The sequence below is a fragment of the Lissotriton vulgaris genome, unplaced genomic scaffold, assembly GCF_964263255.1.
Source record: "Lissotriton vulgaris unplaced genomic scaffold, aLisVul1.2 SCAFFOLD_4621, whole genome shotgun sequence".
Classification (NCBI taxonomy): Eukaryota; Metazoa; Chordata; class Amphibia; order Caudata; family Salamandridae; genus Lissotriton; species Lissotriton vulgaris.
In genome coordinates this window covers 139191-157822 of record NW_028241558.1, presented here as the reverse complement: position 1 = coordinate 157822, position 18632 = coordinate 139191, and the positions used below count along the sequence as shown (strand labels likewise).

Here is an 18632-nt window from a genome sequence, read left to right as displayed (position 1 = left end):
CTTTTTGTTTTCCAGTTCACCTTTGCAAAAATGTGGTTACTGTACGGTCAGTTTGAAATACGACAGAAAACTCTTACTCTAGCTCGAAGAGCTTTGGTAAGTATGTCTGTGTATTACATTTCATAGAAAACCAAAATAATTTGTAAGTAGAAATGTTTAGAACAGAGTATGATGTTTTGGGAATACATTTTATATTATTCTGTCCTCACTCAGGAACTACTTACCAGGTCCCTACTGTTATTTTCCAAACATAAGGATTTCGAAAGGGAAGTTGAGACTTGGCAGTTGCATGATGATTTTGCAACCTAATGGCTCCTGATTTAATGCTGGTCATACTTGCTTCTTAAGGTTTTAAGAATGTGTCCTATTTCTATTTTTGAAACAAAACAAAACTAAACTGCACCTCATGTGTACACTCTTAAGTTTCACATTTCTCAATAGAAAAGCTGTTGGAAAGACTTTCATTAGTCTGTTTGATGTAGAGGGTTAAACATTTGACACAGCTCTGCCCCTGATGCTGTGATTTGTCTACACCCGACTAACACTTTTATGCCCTCATTGCAGACTGCAAAGGTCATGTTCATTGCAAATCTAATAAGTCAAGTTAGCAGATACATACTGGTTTTGCTAGAATGGTTTAATGCAACTCTTTCTTTTTGGATGCAAAGGAAATATCAATTAAATTCTCTTTGTTTGGTGGTGCGCTTAGTTTTTAAACTGCAGGTGTGAGTTCCTAGCACCCAAGCTAAAAGCAAGTCACTTCAGGAAGATGAATTTGAATTTGAATTTAAAATATTTGTATAGCGCATCATTCACCAGGCGGTTTCTTGGCGCTGTGGAAGCAACTTTAGCAGTAGGGACGAGAACTGGCAAAAAGAAAAACAAGCATTTACAATGCAATGGTTTTGCCTTTGTTAAAGTTAGAGCTATTGGCATTGCTCTTGACATTATTTTTATTTATGTTTTTGTAACGTAAATAAATGGCATTGTCGTTTACAATGCCAATAGCTTAATCTCTCGCAAATGCCACACACAAACACCCAGAGAGAGCCCCCCCACACACACACAGAGCCCCCCCCCACACACACAGAGCCCCCCCCCACACACACACCCACACAGAGCCCCCCACACACACAGCCACACAGAGCCCCCCACACACACCCACACAGAACACGCAGGGCTTAAGTGGTGAAAACAGCACGACTAAAAATACAAAAGTAGGGGCTGGACAGCAAGAGCATTAAAAAAGTACGGGAAAAATTGCACATCAGGTCGGAACATTCAAGACTAGCCAGTGGGCGGGATTATTGTAGGGGCCTGGTGGCTCAATTAATTCCAATCTATAGAATGCGCATGCAAAGACATAAGGCAGCCGAGGCGCCCTCTCCCTGTGCCATAGCAACGCCGACAAGAAAGCGGCGGGCGTGCAACTCACCTTGCAGCTGCTTGAAGCGCCCCTCCAGCTGATTGTAGTTGTAGGGCACCTGGGCGGTGTAGGCTGGGGACATGCTGGTCGCCCGCCGACTCCATATGCCCACCTCCTCCTCTTGATCCTCCACCCCGTCTTCCCATCACCCAAATACCCCCATCCTCCCCTCAAACACACGTGGACTTCACTGGCCCATTTACCAGTTTTTTGACAGTTCTGCGTGAAGGGCCGACATTTTCCTGTGGCATTTACACAGGCTGCACTACAGAGACCGGGGCCTTGAAAAGCCGGTCTGTCCTGTAAAGATTAGCATGTTGCCACACAACATAGTGCCTCTGGACACCCGGAGTGTGGAAACGGCAGACCAGCAACCCGGCTGCACAGAGGGTTCAGCCTCCGACTCACCTAGTCTGGGAGGGTGGCTTCGAGGATCGACAGACACGTGCACCGCTTGGGAAGCAATCAGTAGTTTGGGGGCGTATATATTCTCAGCGCTGTGCAAAACGAAGCACTGCATTCATATATTTATCCCTGGTGTGGCGTTTAGTACTGACAGGCAGCCGAGCCGGTTTCGCTGCTTGTCCAAGTCCTCGGTGTAACTCTGCAGGCTCTCCCTGTCCACGAGAAAGGGAGATCGCGGCATTTTATGTTTTTTGTAACTCCATTAGGCTGTTTAGCACCTGTCAATGTTTTTCAGTGACAGAGAAAAGGCCGCACCTCTTTCCTTGAAGTAGGTCTCTTCCATTCGAGATCGGCGGGAGGGGGGTGGAGGGGGCTACTAACTAACCACAGAAAAAGTTTACACTGAGAACACGCAGGGCCTCTGCAATCTGCTGTTCGTGTAATGGTCTCAGTTTGTATCATTTCTGTTCCTATTGTAAAGCGCTCTGACGCCTTCGGGTAAAGTCCGCGCTATATAAAACTGCATAAATAAAATAAATAAATAAATAAAAACACCCGGCGGGCAGCAGGAGAGAAGAGGCTATAGAGAGCCCACCCTCTGACGTCACGCCGACACACCCACCCCACAGCAAAACACCCCCGAGGAGGGGAGGAGGCAGAGTGACGGGCGGAGCGCAGAGCAGAAGACACACGTGCACCAAACATCCATCACACGGGCAGCAGACATCCATCACACGGGCAGCGGACACCCATCACACGTGCACCAAACATCCATCACACGGGCAGCAGACATCCATCACACGGGCAGCAGACACCCATCACACGGGCAGCAGACACCCATCACACGGGCAGCGGACCCCCATCACAGCGGACACCGCAACCCATCACACGGGCAGCGGACACCCATCACACGGGCAGCGCACACGGCGGTGCTGCCGCCCCCTCCACCCCCGAAGAGATGCAGGCGGTGCTGGGCTGCCTCCTGGCCGCGGCCCTCGTGGGCACAGGTGAGGTCTCCTGTCTTTCTTATCTGCCCTGTACTGCGGGGGGGGGGGGGGGCCTCTATAGGGTCTTGTGAGGTGAGGACACGTGAGGTTCATCCATGGGGTGTGTTTCTGTCCTGCCGCAGCATCGGATCTTTATCTGTTTATTTATGTGTGCATTGCTCGAAGCGGGTGGGATCCGAGGGACACGACGCCCCCTACAGCTGTCACTTAAGAGGGGCAGCGTCTGCAGTGAGTCCCAGGGCGGGGCCGACGGCTGGACGAGCCCCCCTGCCCGGGTGCAGCTGCTAGATGTGTATCTGTACATATATGTGTGCATAGGTGGATGCGGGTGGGATCCGAGGGCCACGACGCCCCCATATAGCTTTAATTCAGGAGGGCTGTGTCTGCTGGAGGGTCAGGCAGGAGGGGGGTCACCTTGCTGTGAATCCCAGGGCGGGGCCGACGGCTGGACGAGCCCTCCTGCCCGGGTGCAGCTGCCATCAGATATCCAATCTCTACACGTGTAAAGGGGCCAGACCCCGGCAGGGGCGTTCATCCGCGGGGTCACTGGAGGCTTCCAAACGCGCACCTTTCCTCTGAGTGAGTTTTAGTGCAGGGAGCCCCGGCCGAGCGGCGAGACGTGTGATCCTGAGCACCGGGCGTTGAACCACTTTAAAGGTGAGTCTTTGGTGTGTCACAGAAGGAAGAGATTAGGAAACCCCAAAACGCAGCAAGCACCGACCGGTGCAAGAGTGGTGCACTTGACTGATGCTGCCGATCTTTCGCCTCCGGGCGGGTGCAGCTTTCACGTATGCTGAGCATCGAGTGACACTTGCCGTGCGGCCTCTCTCCTGTGCCTGGCAGCCTGGACGGAGTTAAGTGACACCCAAACGCAGCAAGCACCGACCGGTGCAAGAGTGGTGCACTGTTGACTGATGCTGCCGATCTTTCGCCTCCGGGCGGGTGCAGCTTTCACGTAGCCTTCTTCGAGGCTGACTGGGGTGATAGTTGGAGCGGCCCGCCTGCAACGGGGCCGCTCTGGGCACATCAACCTGCCCACGGCACTCCCCTACGCATAGGAGCGACCCGGAGCCCGCCCGCACTCACCGGTTGTCTGAGGCGGCGGCGGCTCCTCTCCGCTGGGCTCTTCTGGGTGACGGTGGCAGGGCTCTCTCCTCGGGAGAGCCTCGCCGGAGGACGGTTCCTTCTTCTTCCCGGCAGGAGCGGGGGTGGCCTCCCGTCCGCTTCCTGGTTTCTCCTCACTCCAGCAGCCAATCACCGCGCAAGTCGCCCGGCAAGCCTCCCGCAGCCTGAACCAATGGTAGCGCGGCTCCCGGGTGACGTCAGTGGTGGTTCCCTCGGCTTCTCCGCGGCCCCGGGGCTGCGGCGGTGATTTTCACGGGCAAAACGGCTGTGCACAAAAAGCGCTCAGGGGAAGCACAGCGCTTCGGACTGACTGACTGCCTGCCTCTATACCGGCCATCGCACAGGAGCAGGAAGGCGGGTGCCCTCAATCCCGGACCAGATTCGGGGGCGTTCCCGGCTTTCAGCTGACGTCGCGTGACGTCGGCAAAAGCCAAAGAATCTCGGGAACGCCCCCGTGTCTGGTCCGGCATTGACGGACAGGCCCCTCGTCCAATGGCAAGGCTCCGTTTACGGAGCCAGCCAATCAATGACGAGGGCCGACCCAAAGCCACACACACAACTCAAGAGGTTTTTTGGCACATGCGCAAAGCGCATGGCCAGTCAAAACCTAAAAAAGGGGGGTCAGTTTACATTGCAGAAAGCCTGAGTGAATAGAAAGGTCTTGAGATCTTTTCTAAAAGTGGAATATTGTGTGGCCAGACGTAAGTGGTCGGGGAGGGAATTCCAGAAGGATGGTGCTAGGAATGAAAAATTTGTTCCACCCCATTTCTTACGTCTGTACCGGGGAACCTGAAGAAGAGCTTGAGTAGATGAGCGAAGCTCACGAGCAGGGGTATATTCTTTTAACAATGAAGAGATGAAAGCAGGGGCAGTGCCCTGGCGGGCCTGAAAGACCATGCAGCCTGTTTTAAAAAGGGATCGCTCCCTAACAGGTAGCCAGTGTAGTGCCTTCAATAGAGGGGTAGAGTGGTGGGAACGAGAGAGGCCATGCACCAATCTGGCCGCCTGGTTTTGAACCAGCTGGAGCTTCCGCAGACTATACGCTGGGATGCCGTTGTAGAGGGCGTTGGCATAGTCCAGCCGGGAAACAACCAGAGCGGACATGATTAGCTTAAGTGCAGGAGGAGAGAAAAAACGAGAGACAGAGCGAATAGTTCGAAGAACAAGAAAGCAGGAAGAAACAACAGAACTGATTTGTGAGTGAAGGTTGAGATGATGGTTGAGTTTGATGCCCAGAGTCTTAACTGAGGGAGAGGGTGTGGGAGAGGATCCAAGAGAAGAAGGCCAAAAGGAAGAATTCCAGGGACTGGAGGAACCACCCGTAAGGACCAATTCTGTTTTGTCAGGGTTCAACTTCAGATGGTTGTGGTTCATCCAGTCCCTGATAAAAATCATAATAGACTGAAAATTGGAAATAGAGTGAGAGGAAGAGGACAGATTGAAGATGAGCTGGAGGTCGTCTGCATAATTGTAGACAGTGACCTCCAGTTGCTGAAGTGCGAAAATCAGAGGATAGATATAAAGATTGAACAAAAGAGGGGAAAGAGAAGAACCCTGGGGGACACCACATGTGACTTTGAGTTGGGTAGCTGAGAAATCCCCTAACCGGACCGCCTGGGTGCGGTCCCTCAGGAAGGACGATAGCCAGACCAGGGCTGAGCCCCCGACCCCCGCCGCTCCGACACGGGAAAGTAAGATGGAATGATCCACCGTATCGAAAGCGGCGGAAAGATCGAGGAGCACCAGAGCCTGGCGGCAGTTTTGGTCCATGCCCTCCCTGAGGTTATTAAGGACCGACACCACGACAGACTCGGTGGAGTGCCTAGGCCGAAAGCCTGCCTGGCGGGACGCTAGGCCCCCATTGGCTTCCACATGGGCACTGAGGACCGATGTTACGTGTCGCTCCAGCACCTTGCCCAAGTAGGGCAGGAGAGAGATGGGACGATAGTTGACTGGAGCAGAGGGGTCCGCGCCAGGCTTTTTAAGAATGGGCACTATGGTGGCGGTTTTAAGTGCTGGAATTACCACCCCCTGGGCCAATGAGTTGTTAAGAAGGGAGATTGGCGGTTTAGGGCAAACAGAGTAAATCTGTTGCAAAATATGGGCTGGACAGATATCCGCCGGGGAGCCAGACTTTACTTTGGGAAGTATTTTTATAAACATTTCTTCAGTAAGCGGGGGGATAGAGGAAAGACAACAGTGAACAGAAGGGGGAGAAGGCTCGGAGAAGGTGGGGGAGGGAAGTGGGATATTAGCTTTGATATTACTAATTTTTTCTAAAAAATAAACATTCAAAGAATCACAGAGGGATTGAGTGGGGGGGGCTTAAGGGTGGCCCTGTCAGAATAGGCCAAGTCCTGAACGATGGAGAAGATCTCCCTAGATTTGTTCTCTGCCATAAGAATTTTTGTTGAGAAATATTCAGATTTAGCCTTTAGTATGGCCCTTTTGTAATCGCTCAGCACCGTCAAATAATGAGTTTTTAATAGAGGGCAATAGTCTTTTCTCCATTGCCTCTCGGCCCGCCGGAGAGTCAACTTCTTGGTCTTCAAGTCATCACCAAACCACTGATTCGACTCCTTGGATCTTCGGGTTGATATCCGTCGTAATGGGGCTACCGTGACGCAGCCTTCGGCAAGCCAGGTGTCGATAGCAGCGGCTTGAGAGATAGAGGATAAGCCCTCTAAGTTAGGTGCGGAGTTTAAAAGGGAGGATGACAATGCAGGAAGGTCTACCCCAAGCAGTTTACACCTATCCGAGGGAGGGTCTTAGAGGCAATAAATGTCACATACTCAAAGATTAAATCCAAGACCAATTTAGAAAAGTACCTCCTATTTTTATATAGATTTTGATGCCAAGAACTTCATCGGCAAGAATGTACTTTTTTAAAAATTGAATTCCACAGGAAAGTAAAATGTTCACTTAAATGCGTCTTTATGTGTAATGCTTTCCAATGGGAGAAAAAGACTTACGGTATACAGGTACTTGTAGTAGGTTTCCGGGGGTCCACTTCAGGTCTTCAGGTGGTAGGAGAGTGAGGTCCAAAGTACTACCAGTAGTTAGGGTTTACCTGCCCTGGGGCCTCCGGGTACAGAGGTGCTGGCCAGGTTGGTAGCCTTACGCGCTACCTCGAAGAGGGTTGTGGTACCTTTAAAACAGACTGCAAAGGGGGGCTTAAGGACAGGTCTGGGAGCTCCCAGGGGGGAGGGGTTGGTTCTCCCTTCCCAATGGTACTATTCCCCAGTGGATCCCTGCTTGGGTAACGCTGCAGGAGAGTGATTCCCAAACAGAGATCCACCCATTAGACCCCCTGTGATGATTTTTAAGGGATACTTCTCTCGTCCACCCAGCCCCAAAAGTATTTTTCGGGGGGGGATAGAAGGCAGTTACATCCACTCTGCCCTCACCCACACATATAACCCCCAGCAGCCTTTCTGCCCCCCTCCCCCCCCCCTGTCCCCCGCAATGTGCTAGTGCTCCTCGGCTCAAAAGTCTTTCTGCTAACACACCCCCTCCTATGGGTGCGGGTGGCCCACACAGGCATCAGGCCTAGCCTCCACCCACCCATATAACCCCCACCAGTCATTTTGCCCCCTGGCGGGGGGCAGTAAGCCCACTATACCACCAGCGATTATATCTGGAGTGGGGAGCTCCCCTCCTGGCAACGGGCTAATGCTCCCCTTACCACCAGGTCCAAATGTATTTCTCCCCCCGGGAGGGGGGGGGGCACAGACAGCCCACTATACACCAGTAATTATTTATTTGTGAAGAAGTGGATGGGGGGCGGCCAGCCCTAACCTCACCCCTCCGATGACCTGCATCAGTCTTTCTGCAGAAAGACAAATTGTGGAGGTGGCCCACCCATCTTCCCACATATTGGACTTAGCCTCCTCCTCCCATTTGACCATAACCAGTCTTTATGCCCCCTGGAAACTAAATAATCCCCTTCTTTTTGGCAAGAAGGGCAATTTTGATTTTGGATATTTTTAATTTTTTTTTATTATACATATGGGTAGCAGAGTTGGAATAGGTCCCAATATCGTTCTACCTCTATGCTGAATGGCTGCACTTGTGAGCTTGGTCAGCTGTCACTTTGGGAAACCTGCCAGACCCAGACATTTCAGAGAACTTGACATAGGGGGGAGTCTAGGGTGGTATGCCTTCTGTGGATCCCACAAAGTTGTCTTACCCACAATGCCCTGCGAAAATCAAACTTTGCCTAAAACTACGCATTTTCCTTTTAATTTCTGTGACGTAAACGTCCGGAATCAGCAGGAATCCAAAAGATTTCTACCCCCCAGCGTTCCACTACTTGTCCCAATAAAAATGCTACCCCACTTGTGTGACTTGGTCTAGTGCCCCCGACAGGCACAAATCAAACCAGGGTTGATTAGTCGCTCCGCGAGACTCCTATTGACCTTGATTTGATGCTTGCCTGTCACATGCACCAGGGCCCTGCCCCATTGTTGGATCATGTGAGAAATGCCACCGTGGACTACCCTGGGTGTCTAGTTTTCCTAATTACTAGGTTTGGTAGGTGTCCTTTGGTAGCCATTGATCCCTGGCCAAAAAAACACTGCTACCCTCATTGCCAAATCATATCATTTTTATGACCGGAAATGTTGACGACTCCATGTTTTATTTTGGGGTCTTTCCTGTTGCGAACACTATGTCTGCCCTCACAAGTGAAGGACCATTGCGGACTCCCCCTAACTACTACCGCACCCCTAAGAGCTTCTCTAAACGCTGCAGCGAGACTAATCACTGGGTCAAAAAAGCACTCTCACATTTCCCCTGACTTGAAATCCCTGATCTGGCTGCCTTTTAAAGCCAGAATACATCTGAAAATCGCCTGCTTGACACACAGGGCGGTACACCTGAACTCACCCGGCTACCTCACTCAGAAGCTGACAATCTCTGGCAGCGCCAGAAACACTAGAGGCACAAAATATCTTCTGCTGAAACCTCGAAGATTCCGGAAGGAAAAAACCTATAAACGCTCCTTCTCAGGAATGGCACCCAGGATCTGGAACTCACTCCCTCCCGAAACCAGGCTCATCTCTTCCACAACACTCTTTAAGAAAGAAGTAAAAGCTATCCTCATGGCTAAATACACCTGAACTATTATTTCGGACTCTTTAAAGACTCTGCACCGATCTGAACTACTTGTTTGACCCCATTGCTTATTTGTATTATTGATTTACATGATTGGCTTTGCCCCCACCTATTGTACTGTTAGCTTCATTGACTTACCTGTTTGACTATGCTCCCTCATGTACCCCTTCTTTGTAAAGCGCTCTGATATCTGCAAAGATCTTGTCCGCGCTATATAAAACTTTCAAAATAAAAATCAGAAGACTTGGGGGAATGCTGAGTGAAAGGAAAATTGTGGCTCTCTGCAGACTCCAGAACTTTCCATCACAGAAATGTGAGAAAAATTAGTTTTTTGTCAAAGTTTGCAAGGGATTCTGGGTAAATCAACCTGGTGAGAGCCATGCAAGTCACCTCATCCTGGATTCCCCTATGTGTCTAGTTTTAAGAAATGTATTGGTTTGCTATATTTCCCTAGGTGCCGGCTGAGCTAGAGCCCAAAATCCACCGCTACCTAGTTTGCAAAAAACAGATCAGTTGTGACTGAAAAAATGTGGTGTATCCATATTGCATTTATGGCAGTTTTCTGTTGCAGGCACTAAGCCTACCCACACAAGTGAGGTACCATTTTTATCAGAAGACTTAGGAGAATGATCAATGGAGGAAGTTTGTGTCTCCCTGCAGATTCCAGAAACTTTCATCACAGAAATGTGAGGAAAATATGTTTTAGTTAGTCAAAATTTGAGGTTTGCATGGAATTCTGGGTAAAACAACCTGGTGAGAACCATGCATGTCATGCCATCCTGGATTGCCCTAGGTGTCTAGTTGTACAACATTTACAGGTTTGCTAAGGTTCCCTAGGTGCTGGCTGACCTAGGCCCAAACACCACCGCTAACCACTTTGCAGTAAATAGGTTTGTTTTGAGTGGAAATATGTGATGTATCCATGCTGTGTTTTGAGTCGTTTGCTGTCACGGGCCTACCCACACAAGTGAGGATCATTTTGATCAGAAGAGACATAGAGTAGTAAGATATTTATTACCATTTGGATTTCACTTAATTTGTGCCTTCCAAATGTAAGCCAGTGTGTAAGAAAAAAGACATTTTGAAAAATACCCTCTAAACAACATGGTCATACAGGTACTCACAAAATCAGAGATGTAAAAATACCACTATTCCTAAACTATAGCTTGTGCCCATTAAATACATAGGGTACCTTGATATCTATTTTTCAATGTACATATTTCAACATATGAATTGGTCTAAACTGTGGGGTAGTGCAGAAATTACTTCCATCCGACGAGAAGAAGCCCGAGGGCTACGGAAAAAAACTAATCTCAATGGATTGGGATCTAATAATGGAAGCATTTAAGGCACACAAACCTGCACCTGTCCCAGAGCACAGGAAAAATAGACATGTTCAATACATCAGTCCCCTGCACAAACCAGTAACCCTGAGCATAATTCTGTTGAACAACTTTACCATGCACATTTGTACTACCCCCGCTGGCGTTAGTGGTGATACACGAGTCGCAGCCTATTGACCACAATGTGCGATTGAGAAGGGCCAGTAGAGTTGGGAAGTTGGATTGGAGGGGGGGAGACAAATAACACTGTTTAATTTCCTTTCTTTGTTAATACTGTTACTACAACTGAATAGGTAAACAGATTTCCGTTTACAGCTACAACAGAGTTGTCTATGACTATTACATGATGTCATAAGTCATGTTTAGTGTAATGAATTAAGATCCCCACTTGATTCATCAAGGTAACTGCATTACATATTACTATAAAACATTTATTGTATGTACCTATGTCTCTATAAGGTGCAGAACATAAAACCATTTTACGATACAGCTCAGTTGTTGGCTCTGGCCACCTAGGGTTCTTGTACAACCTACAAACCCTATTTATCCCGACAACCAAAAGGGTCTAGTCGACGTAATGGTACATTGCTTTTGTAAATCCACTATTGTGGCAAAGTTACAGATGGAAATATTGCCACAAATGACTGTTTTTTTCCTACACATTTTCAATATTTCAGCTAGGTTTTTTGGGAAACATTGAGGGGTCTACACATATGACCCATGCTGAATACAGAATGTTGTCTACTTTTCAGAAATCGATTGCTTTTCTGGATCACCCATGGGGTTCACACTGGTTTGCACTTCAAACTGGTAGTAGGTTGAAAGCACAAAATATAGGAAAAATGGGCTACCTATTTGTAAAATGCCAAAACCGTGGTAAAAAATGTGTTTTTTTCATCCAACTCTGCATGTTTCTGTAAACTTGGAAGATAGTGACTTTAGCACATCAAACCGTTTGTTGATTCCAATTTTATGGAAAAAAACAGACAATTTTATTCAGAGCACTTTTTTCCTTTTTTCCCTAAAAACTCAAAATGTATCTATAGTTTGGCTATTTCCATATCCCCCTCCAGGGGAATCCACAATCCCGGGTTACCTTTGGGAACCCCAGGATGTGTGATAAAAAGGCCACAAATTTGGCATGGATACCATACAAGAAACAAGCATTTACAATGCAATAGGTCTCGCATTATTTAAGTTTGAGCTATTGGCAATGCTAAATAATGCAAGACCAATAGGTCAGAGACACACAGAGAGAGAGACACACACACACACAGAGACACACACTGACAGAGAGAGACACACAGACAGAGAGAGACACACAGACAGAGAGAGACACACAGACAGACAGACAGAGACACACAGACAGCCAGACAGAGACACACAGCCAGACAGAGACACACAGCCAGACGGAGACACACAGATAGAGAGAGACACACACACAGACAGACAGACATGTGTATGCTGGGTGTGGTGGCTCAGTGGACTAATGCTCCACTGCAGGGGCTTGTGTTCAATCTCTTGATCACAAGTGTTTTTTGTCTCTAGCCTCGCCCCCCTTGACCCCGCCCCCAACGTTGCCACCCTTGGCACAAACCACCCTGTAAATGTCCCCCCCTCCACCACCCCGAAAGAAAGTTTGTGAGTAACCATGCGCCTAACTGGATACTGATAGAGACACACAGACAGATATACAAAGACAGACACACACAGACAGAGACATAGAGACACACAGACAGAAACACAGACAAAAATACACAGACCGAGACAGACACACACAGACACAGACACACACAGAGACACACAGGCAGAGACACACAGGCAGAGACACACAGGCAGAGACACACAGGCAGAGACACAGACCGAAACACAGAGTGAGAGACAGACACCAAGGGCACAGTTACACACCTTTTAAAGAGCGATTCCAGGGAACTTGCAAAAATAGATGTTGAGTCCCAGATGCGCTCCTCGTCATCCCATGTACTGCATAATTCACCGCACAAATAAGTCACCGCCAAGGGCCACCCAGTAAGATCTTACACATGATCCTACTAAATTCTGTTTACTTAATTTTTTTCAAAACTAGTTACGTATTATACCACATTTGGCTAATATTAAAAAGTGCCGGCTGTCGGCACGGCATGTTTCCTGAACTGAGTGGCCCCGCTGTGAAATGTTGAAAGTGGGTGCTGTGGGATGGTGAAGATGCTTGGAAGGCTGGGGTCTGTGTCCTGTTGCTAGCCTGCCAGGACCACTGTGGGAGGGAGGATGGAGATCTGACAGCATCCAAGGGATCTCTGGCTCTGACTATGGCCTAATTTTAATAAACAACTACTACTGCCAGAGTGGCTGCAGGCCTGACTGTATGAAGACTCTGCCCTCCAACAGAAACAGACTTATCTGAGCATCGCGGGAGGCTGTATACAGTTTTTGAAGCGGCAAACTGTGCATGCTTTTCGTTAACAAACAGAACACCGCTGATGTAAGAGCCATGATATTTCTAAAAGAAAAAAAAATCACAGAAGAATAACCTTGTATATTCGATCTTTGGCGGATAGGTGATTAACAAATCCCCATTGAGGATTTGTGGTGAGAGTTAATACATTCTTTTTATGAGCATGGAGAATACAGATGTTCTTTTTAAAATTTAAACTAGATTGAAGTCTACAAACTTTCAAAAGCTCTCGGTGCAAGGCAAGCTGATAGCTAAGATTCCAGGGTGTAATGAGCTTTCACACATTGACCAGTAAATGTTCTTTCAAACAAAAGCAATACAAAAAAGCAAGTGGACAGCAGAGAGCTGGATCGCAGGAAGACCCTCCAAGTTACAAATGCAACCAAGCCTGTCAAAGAGAACGATGAATTTGAAAAGCAGAGGACTGCCGCTATTGCAGAAGTACAGGCAAACACACACAGGTGCTTTCACATACACAGGCAAACATACACAGGCATGCACACACGCCCAGGCATGCACACACAGTCCCAGGTACACACGCACACACACTCAGATGCGTACACATATATAGGCACACACACATAGGGACGCACACATCCCCAGACTCAGATGCTTTCACATACACAGGCAAACACCCACACACACAAAGATGCTTTCAAATACACAGGCAAACTGACACAGATGTGCACACACGCCCAGGCACGCACACAACCCCTTAGTGCACAATTTGCACCACCGCTGGGATTCAAACCTATTTTGCAGCACATCGGGATGTACGGCCCATGGGATACAGAAACAGTGTCCATCAGGAAACAAGACAGACTAGCCTCCCATGCCATTAGTTCACAGAGATAGAGCAGGCAGGCACATATCTGAGCAGTTAGGCAGGCCTCCTAGGAGTCCCGATATAGAACAGGCAAACACACCTCCCAGCGGGTCGCATAGGTAGAACAGAGAGGCACTCGTTTCAACAAATCACGGAGATACAGCAAGCAGGTAATCCTCACAGCAGTACATGTAAGTAGAGCAAGCAGCTTCACGCCCATCATTTTACAGATCTAGAACAGACCGGCACGCTCCTAGAAGGTTGCAGAAACATGGCGGATATGCGCACACCCCCAGAAGTTCACAGTGGCAGAGCAGGCAGAGACACACCCCAGCATTTCACAGCAGCAGAACAGACAGGCACACACTCCCAGCAGCGCACATAAGTAGTGCTTGCAGGCACGCATCTTTAGCAGTGCACAGAGGTACAGCATGCAGGCGTACACCCCCTGCAGTGCACAGAAGGAGACAATGCAGGCGCACACTCCCAGCAGTGCACAGAAGTTGAGAATGTACGCAGGCTCACCCCCCGAAATGCACAAAGACCCCCCCCCCCAGAAGTGCACGCTGGCCCCCCCAGCAGAGCGGAGACGAGGCACGTATGCAGGCGCACACCCCCATCGGCACACAGAAGTAGAGAATGCATGCAGGCACTCCCCTCCTCCCCCCAGAAGTGCACGCAGGCACCCCCCCCCCCCCCCAGCAGTGCACTGAGGTACATCAGGTAAGTAACCCCCAGCAGAGCGGAGATGAGGCAAGCATACAGACACACCTCAGCAGTGCACAGAGGTACTTCACGCAGGCACCCTCCCCTCCCCCACAAGTGCACTAAGGCACCCCCCAGCAGCACGGAGACGAGGCAAGCATGCAGGCGCACACCCCCATCGGCGCACAGAAGTAGAGAATGCATGCAGGCACTCCCCTCCTCCCCCCAGAAGTGCGCGCAGGCACCCCCCAGCAGAGCGCAGACGAGGCACGTATGCATGCAGGCAGCATTCACCGCCGGCGGGTGCACTGGGCTCTCTCCGGAGCCGCCTTGGGACAGGAGTGCTTCGGGCACCAGCTCTCCCTCCGAGTAGGAGCCCCCGGCCGTGCCGTTGCCTAGCAGCGCCCTCTGGCCGCCATTGGCTCCTGCCGGGGCAGAGGGCAAGGAGGGGGTCCGCTTTGCCAGGGTGGAGGAGGATGCGGAGGAGCCGGGCAGGGGAGGACCCTGAGCACAAAACACAGGACAAGAATAAGTGGCGCACGTCACGCCTGTGTGGGCACAATCATAGCTCCTCCCACGGCCTATTGGTGTCGATTACGCGCTTGGTGCGCGTAATAGGCACCAATAGGTCATGGGAGGAGCTATGCGCGTGCTTCGGGTCAATTGCGTGCAGTCTTTTAAAATAAGACGCACGCAAAGGCCAATGGGGTAACACAATACAATAAAACAAACGCACAAGCGTTTCACAGTCCAAAGTGACTGCTGAAACCCCGTTTTTCGTTTACAAAATGCCTCACGCAGTGCAAAGCTAGGCCCGAGACCTAAAAAAAGTTATGTAGGCCTATGCGCAAACTACCACAAATAGCCTAAATGGGCTCTGCAGCGAAAGAGTTAAAAAATAAAGACATTTATCAGTTTCTTCATAATGAGCTTGTATCCTCTTCATTACATATTCATAACCACTTGTTTTAATTTTACTTACCTAGGGCACATCAATTGGAAAATGCCCAAAAAACAAGTTATTTAAAGGTTACATTGAATTGGAACTGCAACTGCGAGAGTTTGATCGGTGTCGAAAACTATATGAAAAATTCCTGGAATTTGCACCTGAAAATTGCACATCTTGGATTAAATTTGCAGAATTGGAGACCATACTTGGTGATACTGAGAGAGCAAGGGGCATATATGAATTGGCAATCAGTCAGCCACGATTAGACATGCCAGAGGTAAGCAGCTTATTTTGACTTGAACATAAAATGAAAATTGGTGTTTCATTCCTATGTAAAACTGCCCATTTACACAGATTGCAAATTCCATATTTATGTATATATTTAGCAATCTCTTTGATTGATACATGTATTCGTGTTGGAAAGGTAACTACATCCTAGGAGAGTTAAACCAATCACTTTTCGGAGGTAAATAAATGTAAGTGAGTGATCAAGGTTCTTACAAAGGATCTGTTAGTTACTATGGGTACGAAGTAAAATTAGCACGCGAGTGCCTGTTTAACCAGATAACTGCCACTCTTGCGTTACAGAATGGGAAACGTTTGAAAATGTACTAAAGACAAAATATTCAACAGAATGTTTCATTAAAAATCTCATTGACTCTCATGCCTAATACTGTAGTGAGTGCCTTCAGTGCATACTTTGAAAGGGACATTCAGTTGAAAAATGTAAAGTCTTCTTTGCTTGGGAGACACCCCTTGCATCACCTTTTCGGAGCCTTTTTTTAGGCTCGCTGAGGGAGATATCTTTAAGCACCCTATTGCTGTCTGTTGTTACATTTTAGCCATAGATATGGTGAAGATTCTCAATGTATACAAGAGGATTCCCTCTGAATTTGATCCATTTATTTAGTGGAAGCCCTCCATCACCCACTAGTAAGAGTTTCTGTTATATGTTGGGCCCTTGTCCATTCTTGAGAGACCTCTAGCACAACGAAGCAGTCTGTTTAGGTTTTGCTTACTTACTTTTTTCCTCAATAGCTTAATAACCAGTATGGGTTTGTGGAAGGATGTGCATGCTGAGCACATGGCGTTTGACTGCTTTATAATGGTGACCTGTCTCTCGAAAGAATACCTTATCCTGTTTCTAGAGAGTTATGATTGCTTTACACATTGTGCCGACTCATTTTTTCTTTCTATATTGGTTACAAGGTTTTGTTAATTGAGTATTTATCAATACTAATAATAAAAATTACAATGAAAAGTGTAATACCATAATGTTTGTCATTAAATCTTTTAATCTTTTAAGAAACGTATTGTAATTGAACTAATTCATTTTCGTAGGTGCTGTGGAAATCCTATATTGATTTTGAAATTGAACAAGAGGAGTATGAGAAAACTAGAAATCTTTACCGCCGACTACTTCAGCGCACTCAGCATGTTAAGGTATTTTGTAATGAGTTACATTATTTACAGTTTCCTAAAATATTTCTTCACAACTTGATTTGTTTATTCTTGACCTTAATGTTTCAACATATAACTCCATCAGACAGTTTACGTGTTTTGTGTGTTTGTGTGCGTGCGCGCTCTAGCATAACTTTCATGAATTTTAATCCATGCTGCTCATTTCTCAGGTATGGATCAGTTATGCTCAGTTTGAACTTTCATCAGAAATGGAAGAAAATGTGTCCAAATGCAGGCAGATTTATGAAGAGGCCAACAAAGCTATGAGAAATTGTGAAGAAAAGGAAGAACGACTTATGCTTCTGGAGTCCTGGCAATCCTTTGAGGAAGAGTATGGAACAGGATCCAATGTAGAGAGAGTGGAGAAACTCATGCCAGAGAAAGTTAAGAAGAGGCGAAAGCTCCAGGCTGAAGATGGGGTAAGTTTGAGCAAAATGAGAAGGCAGCTTTTTCCCAACTTCGTTATTGTTATTGTAAATGCAATACATGTACTCCTGATCTCTTGTATGGCTTGAAGAGAAAGTCCTTTATCTCTCCTTTAAATTGCTTCCTGTAGAATTACCTTTCTGTTACCTTTTAAAACTAATGCTGGGAAAGCATGTGTACTTTTATCTGACCTATTCCTCCCATTTTCAGCATTTTCTTTTCTTTGGTGGATTACTGAATGGTCCCTTCTGCGTCATATCCGCGTATTAGGAAGATAATCAGTCTGCCGGTTTTAAATTAATCTGTCCCCCTTCACTTTCTCTGTCAGGGAAACTAAAGACGCGTGACCTCATCTAGTTGACAACTGTAAATTCTGCTGGGTATATAAGCCCTGGCTCTTCCTGTGTGTCTAGTTTCAAGCATTTTAACTTTCAAGTTAGACTGGTTGCTTTCAGAAGGCCTAGCAGAAATAGACCATGGACATAGCATATGTTCTTTAAAAGGCACATAACAAAATATTGAAGTGGGAAACTTGCTCCACCTTAGCTCAGCAAATGTGGATTCATGCGAGTGTGAAACAGTGCAAGTAGGATTAACAGAAAAAGTTAATAATACCTTCATGGTAATATCATCAAAAAAGCTTTTAAAATTGAGCACCTTTAAAGTAGACAGGGTTAGTAGGCACAGAAGGAGGCTTTTCCGGCAACCCAACGTGTAATCCATCGCCCTGAAGGGCAATGTATATACTCTGCCTCCCCTTTTTTTCTGAAATCGCTTGCCTGGTCAAGATGCTTCATTTGCTTTATGTGCTCACGTGCTATGTAGTTGGACAGCATTTCTTGAATTTGAGCAGAGGCATTAGTACAGTGGAGTATTGGCAAAGAGTATAGGAATATACTCACTGTTCTTATTTAGGAAGTGTTCAGCCATCTCTAGAAGAGGTCCAAGATGTCTGTTTCAGGAGTGCTCAGCCTCCGGAAGATAGTCCTGTCACATTCTCAAAATTTTATTGGATCTGAAGGGTTTGTAGATTGAAACCTACCAAGGGTTAAGGCATATGAATTTTGTTTTGGCTTAGATGCAAAAAACTAGCTGTTCTCATTAACGCAGAAGGACTGCAATGTTCCTTTTTTTGATATATATTTTTATTAGGTATTTACCCCACATTCTCCCCCCCCCCCCCCGCCTCCCGCCTCGGGGGCATGACACTTTACAAGCAGCAAAACACCATTATTGTTGTACATATACAAATTCAGTACTTATATTGATAAGAATCATCAATTAAGACAGTAAGAAGAAAAAACAAACAAATAATGGAGAAAAAATGACAGAGATGAGAAAATCAATAAGGCAGAGAGGGGGAGAATTTCAGAAAACAATTACGTGAGG

At 47.4% G+C, this 18632-nt stretch overlaps 1 protein-coding gene across 1 annotated transcript in view; it reads left to right on the top strand.

Annotated features, from left to right (window-relative positions):
• The first annotated feature begins 19 nt into the window (after nt 1-19).
• Nucleotides 20-18632, top strand: part of LOC147670625 (crooked neck-like protein 1) — a 41046-nt gene continuing 22433 nt past the window's right edge. Inside the window, exons 1-4 of the mRNA XM_086948119.1 lie at nt 20-96; nt 15394-15633; nt 16698-16799; nt 16988-17236. Of these exons, the coding sequence (XP_086804245.1) occupies nt 31-96; nt 15394-15633; nt 16698-16799; nt 16988-17236 (657 nt within the window). The 5' untranslated portion in view covers nt 20-30. The remainder of the gene's footprint in view (nt 97-15393; nt 15634-16697; nt 16800-16987; nt 17237-18632) is intronic.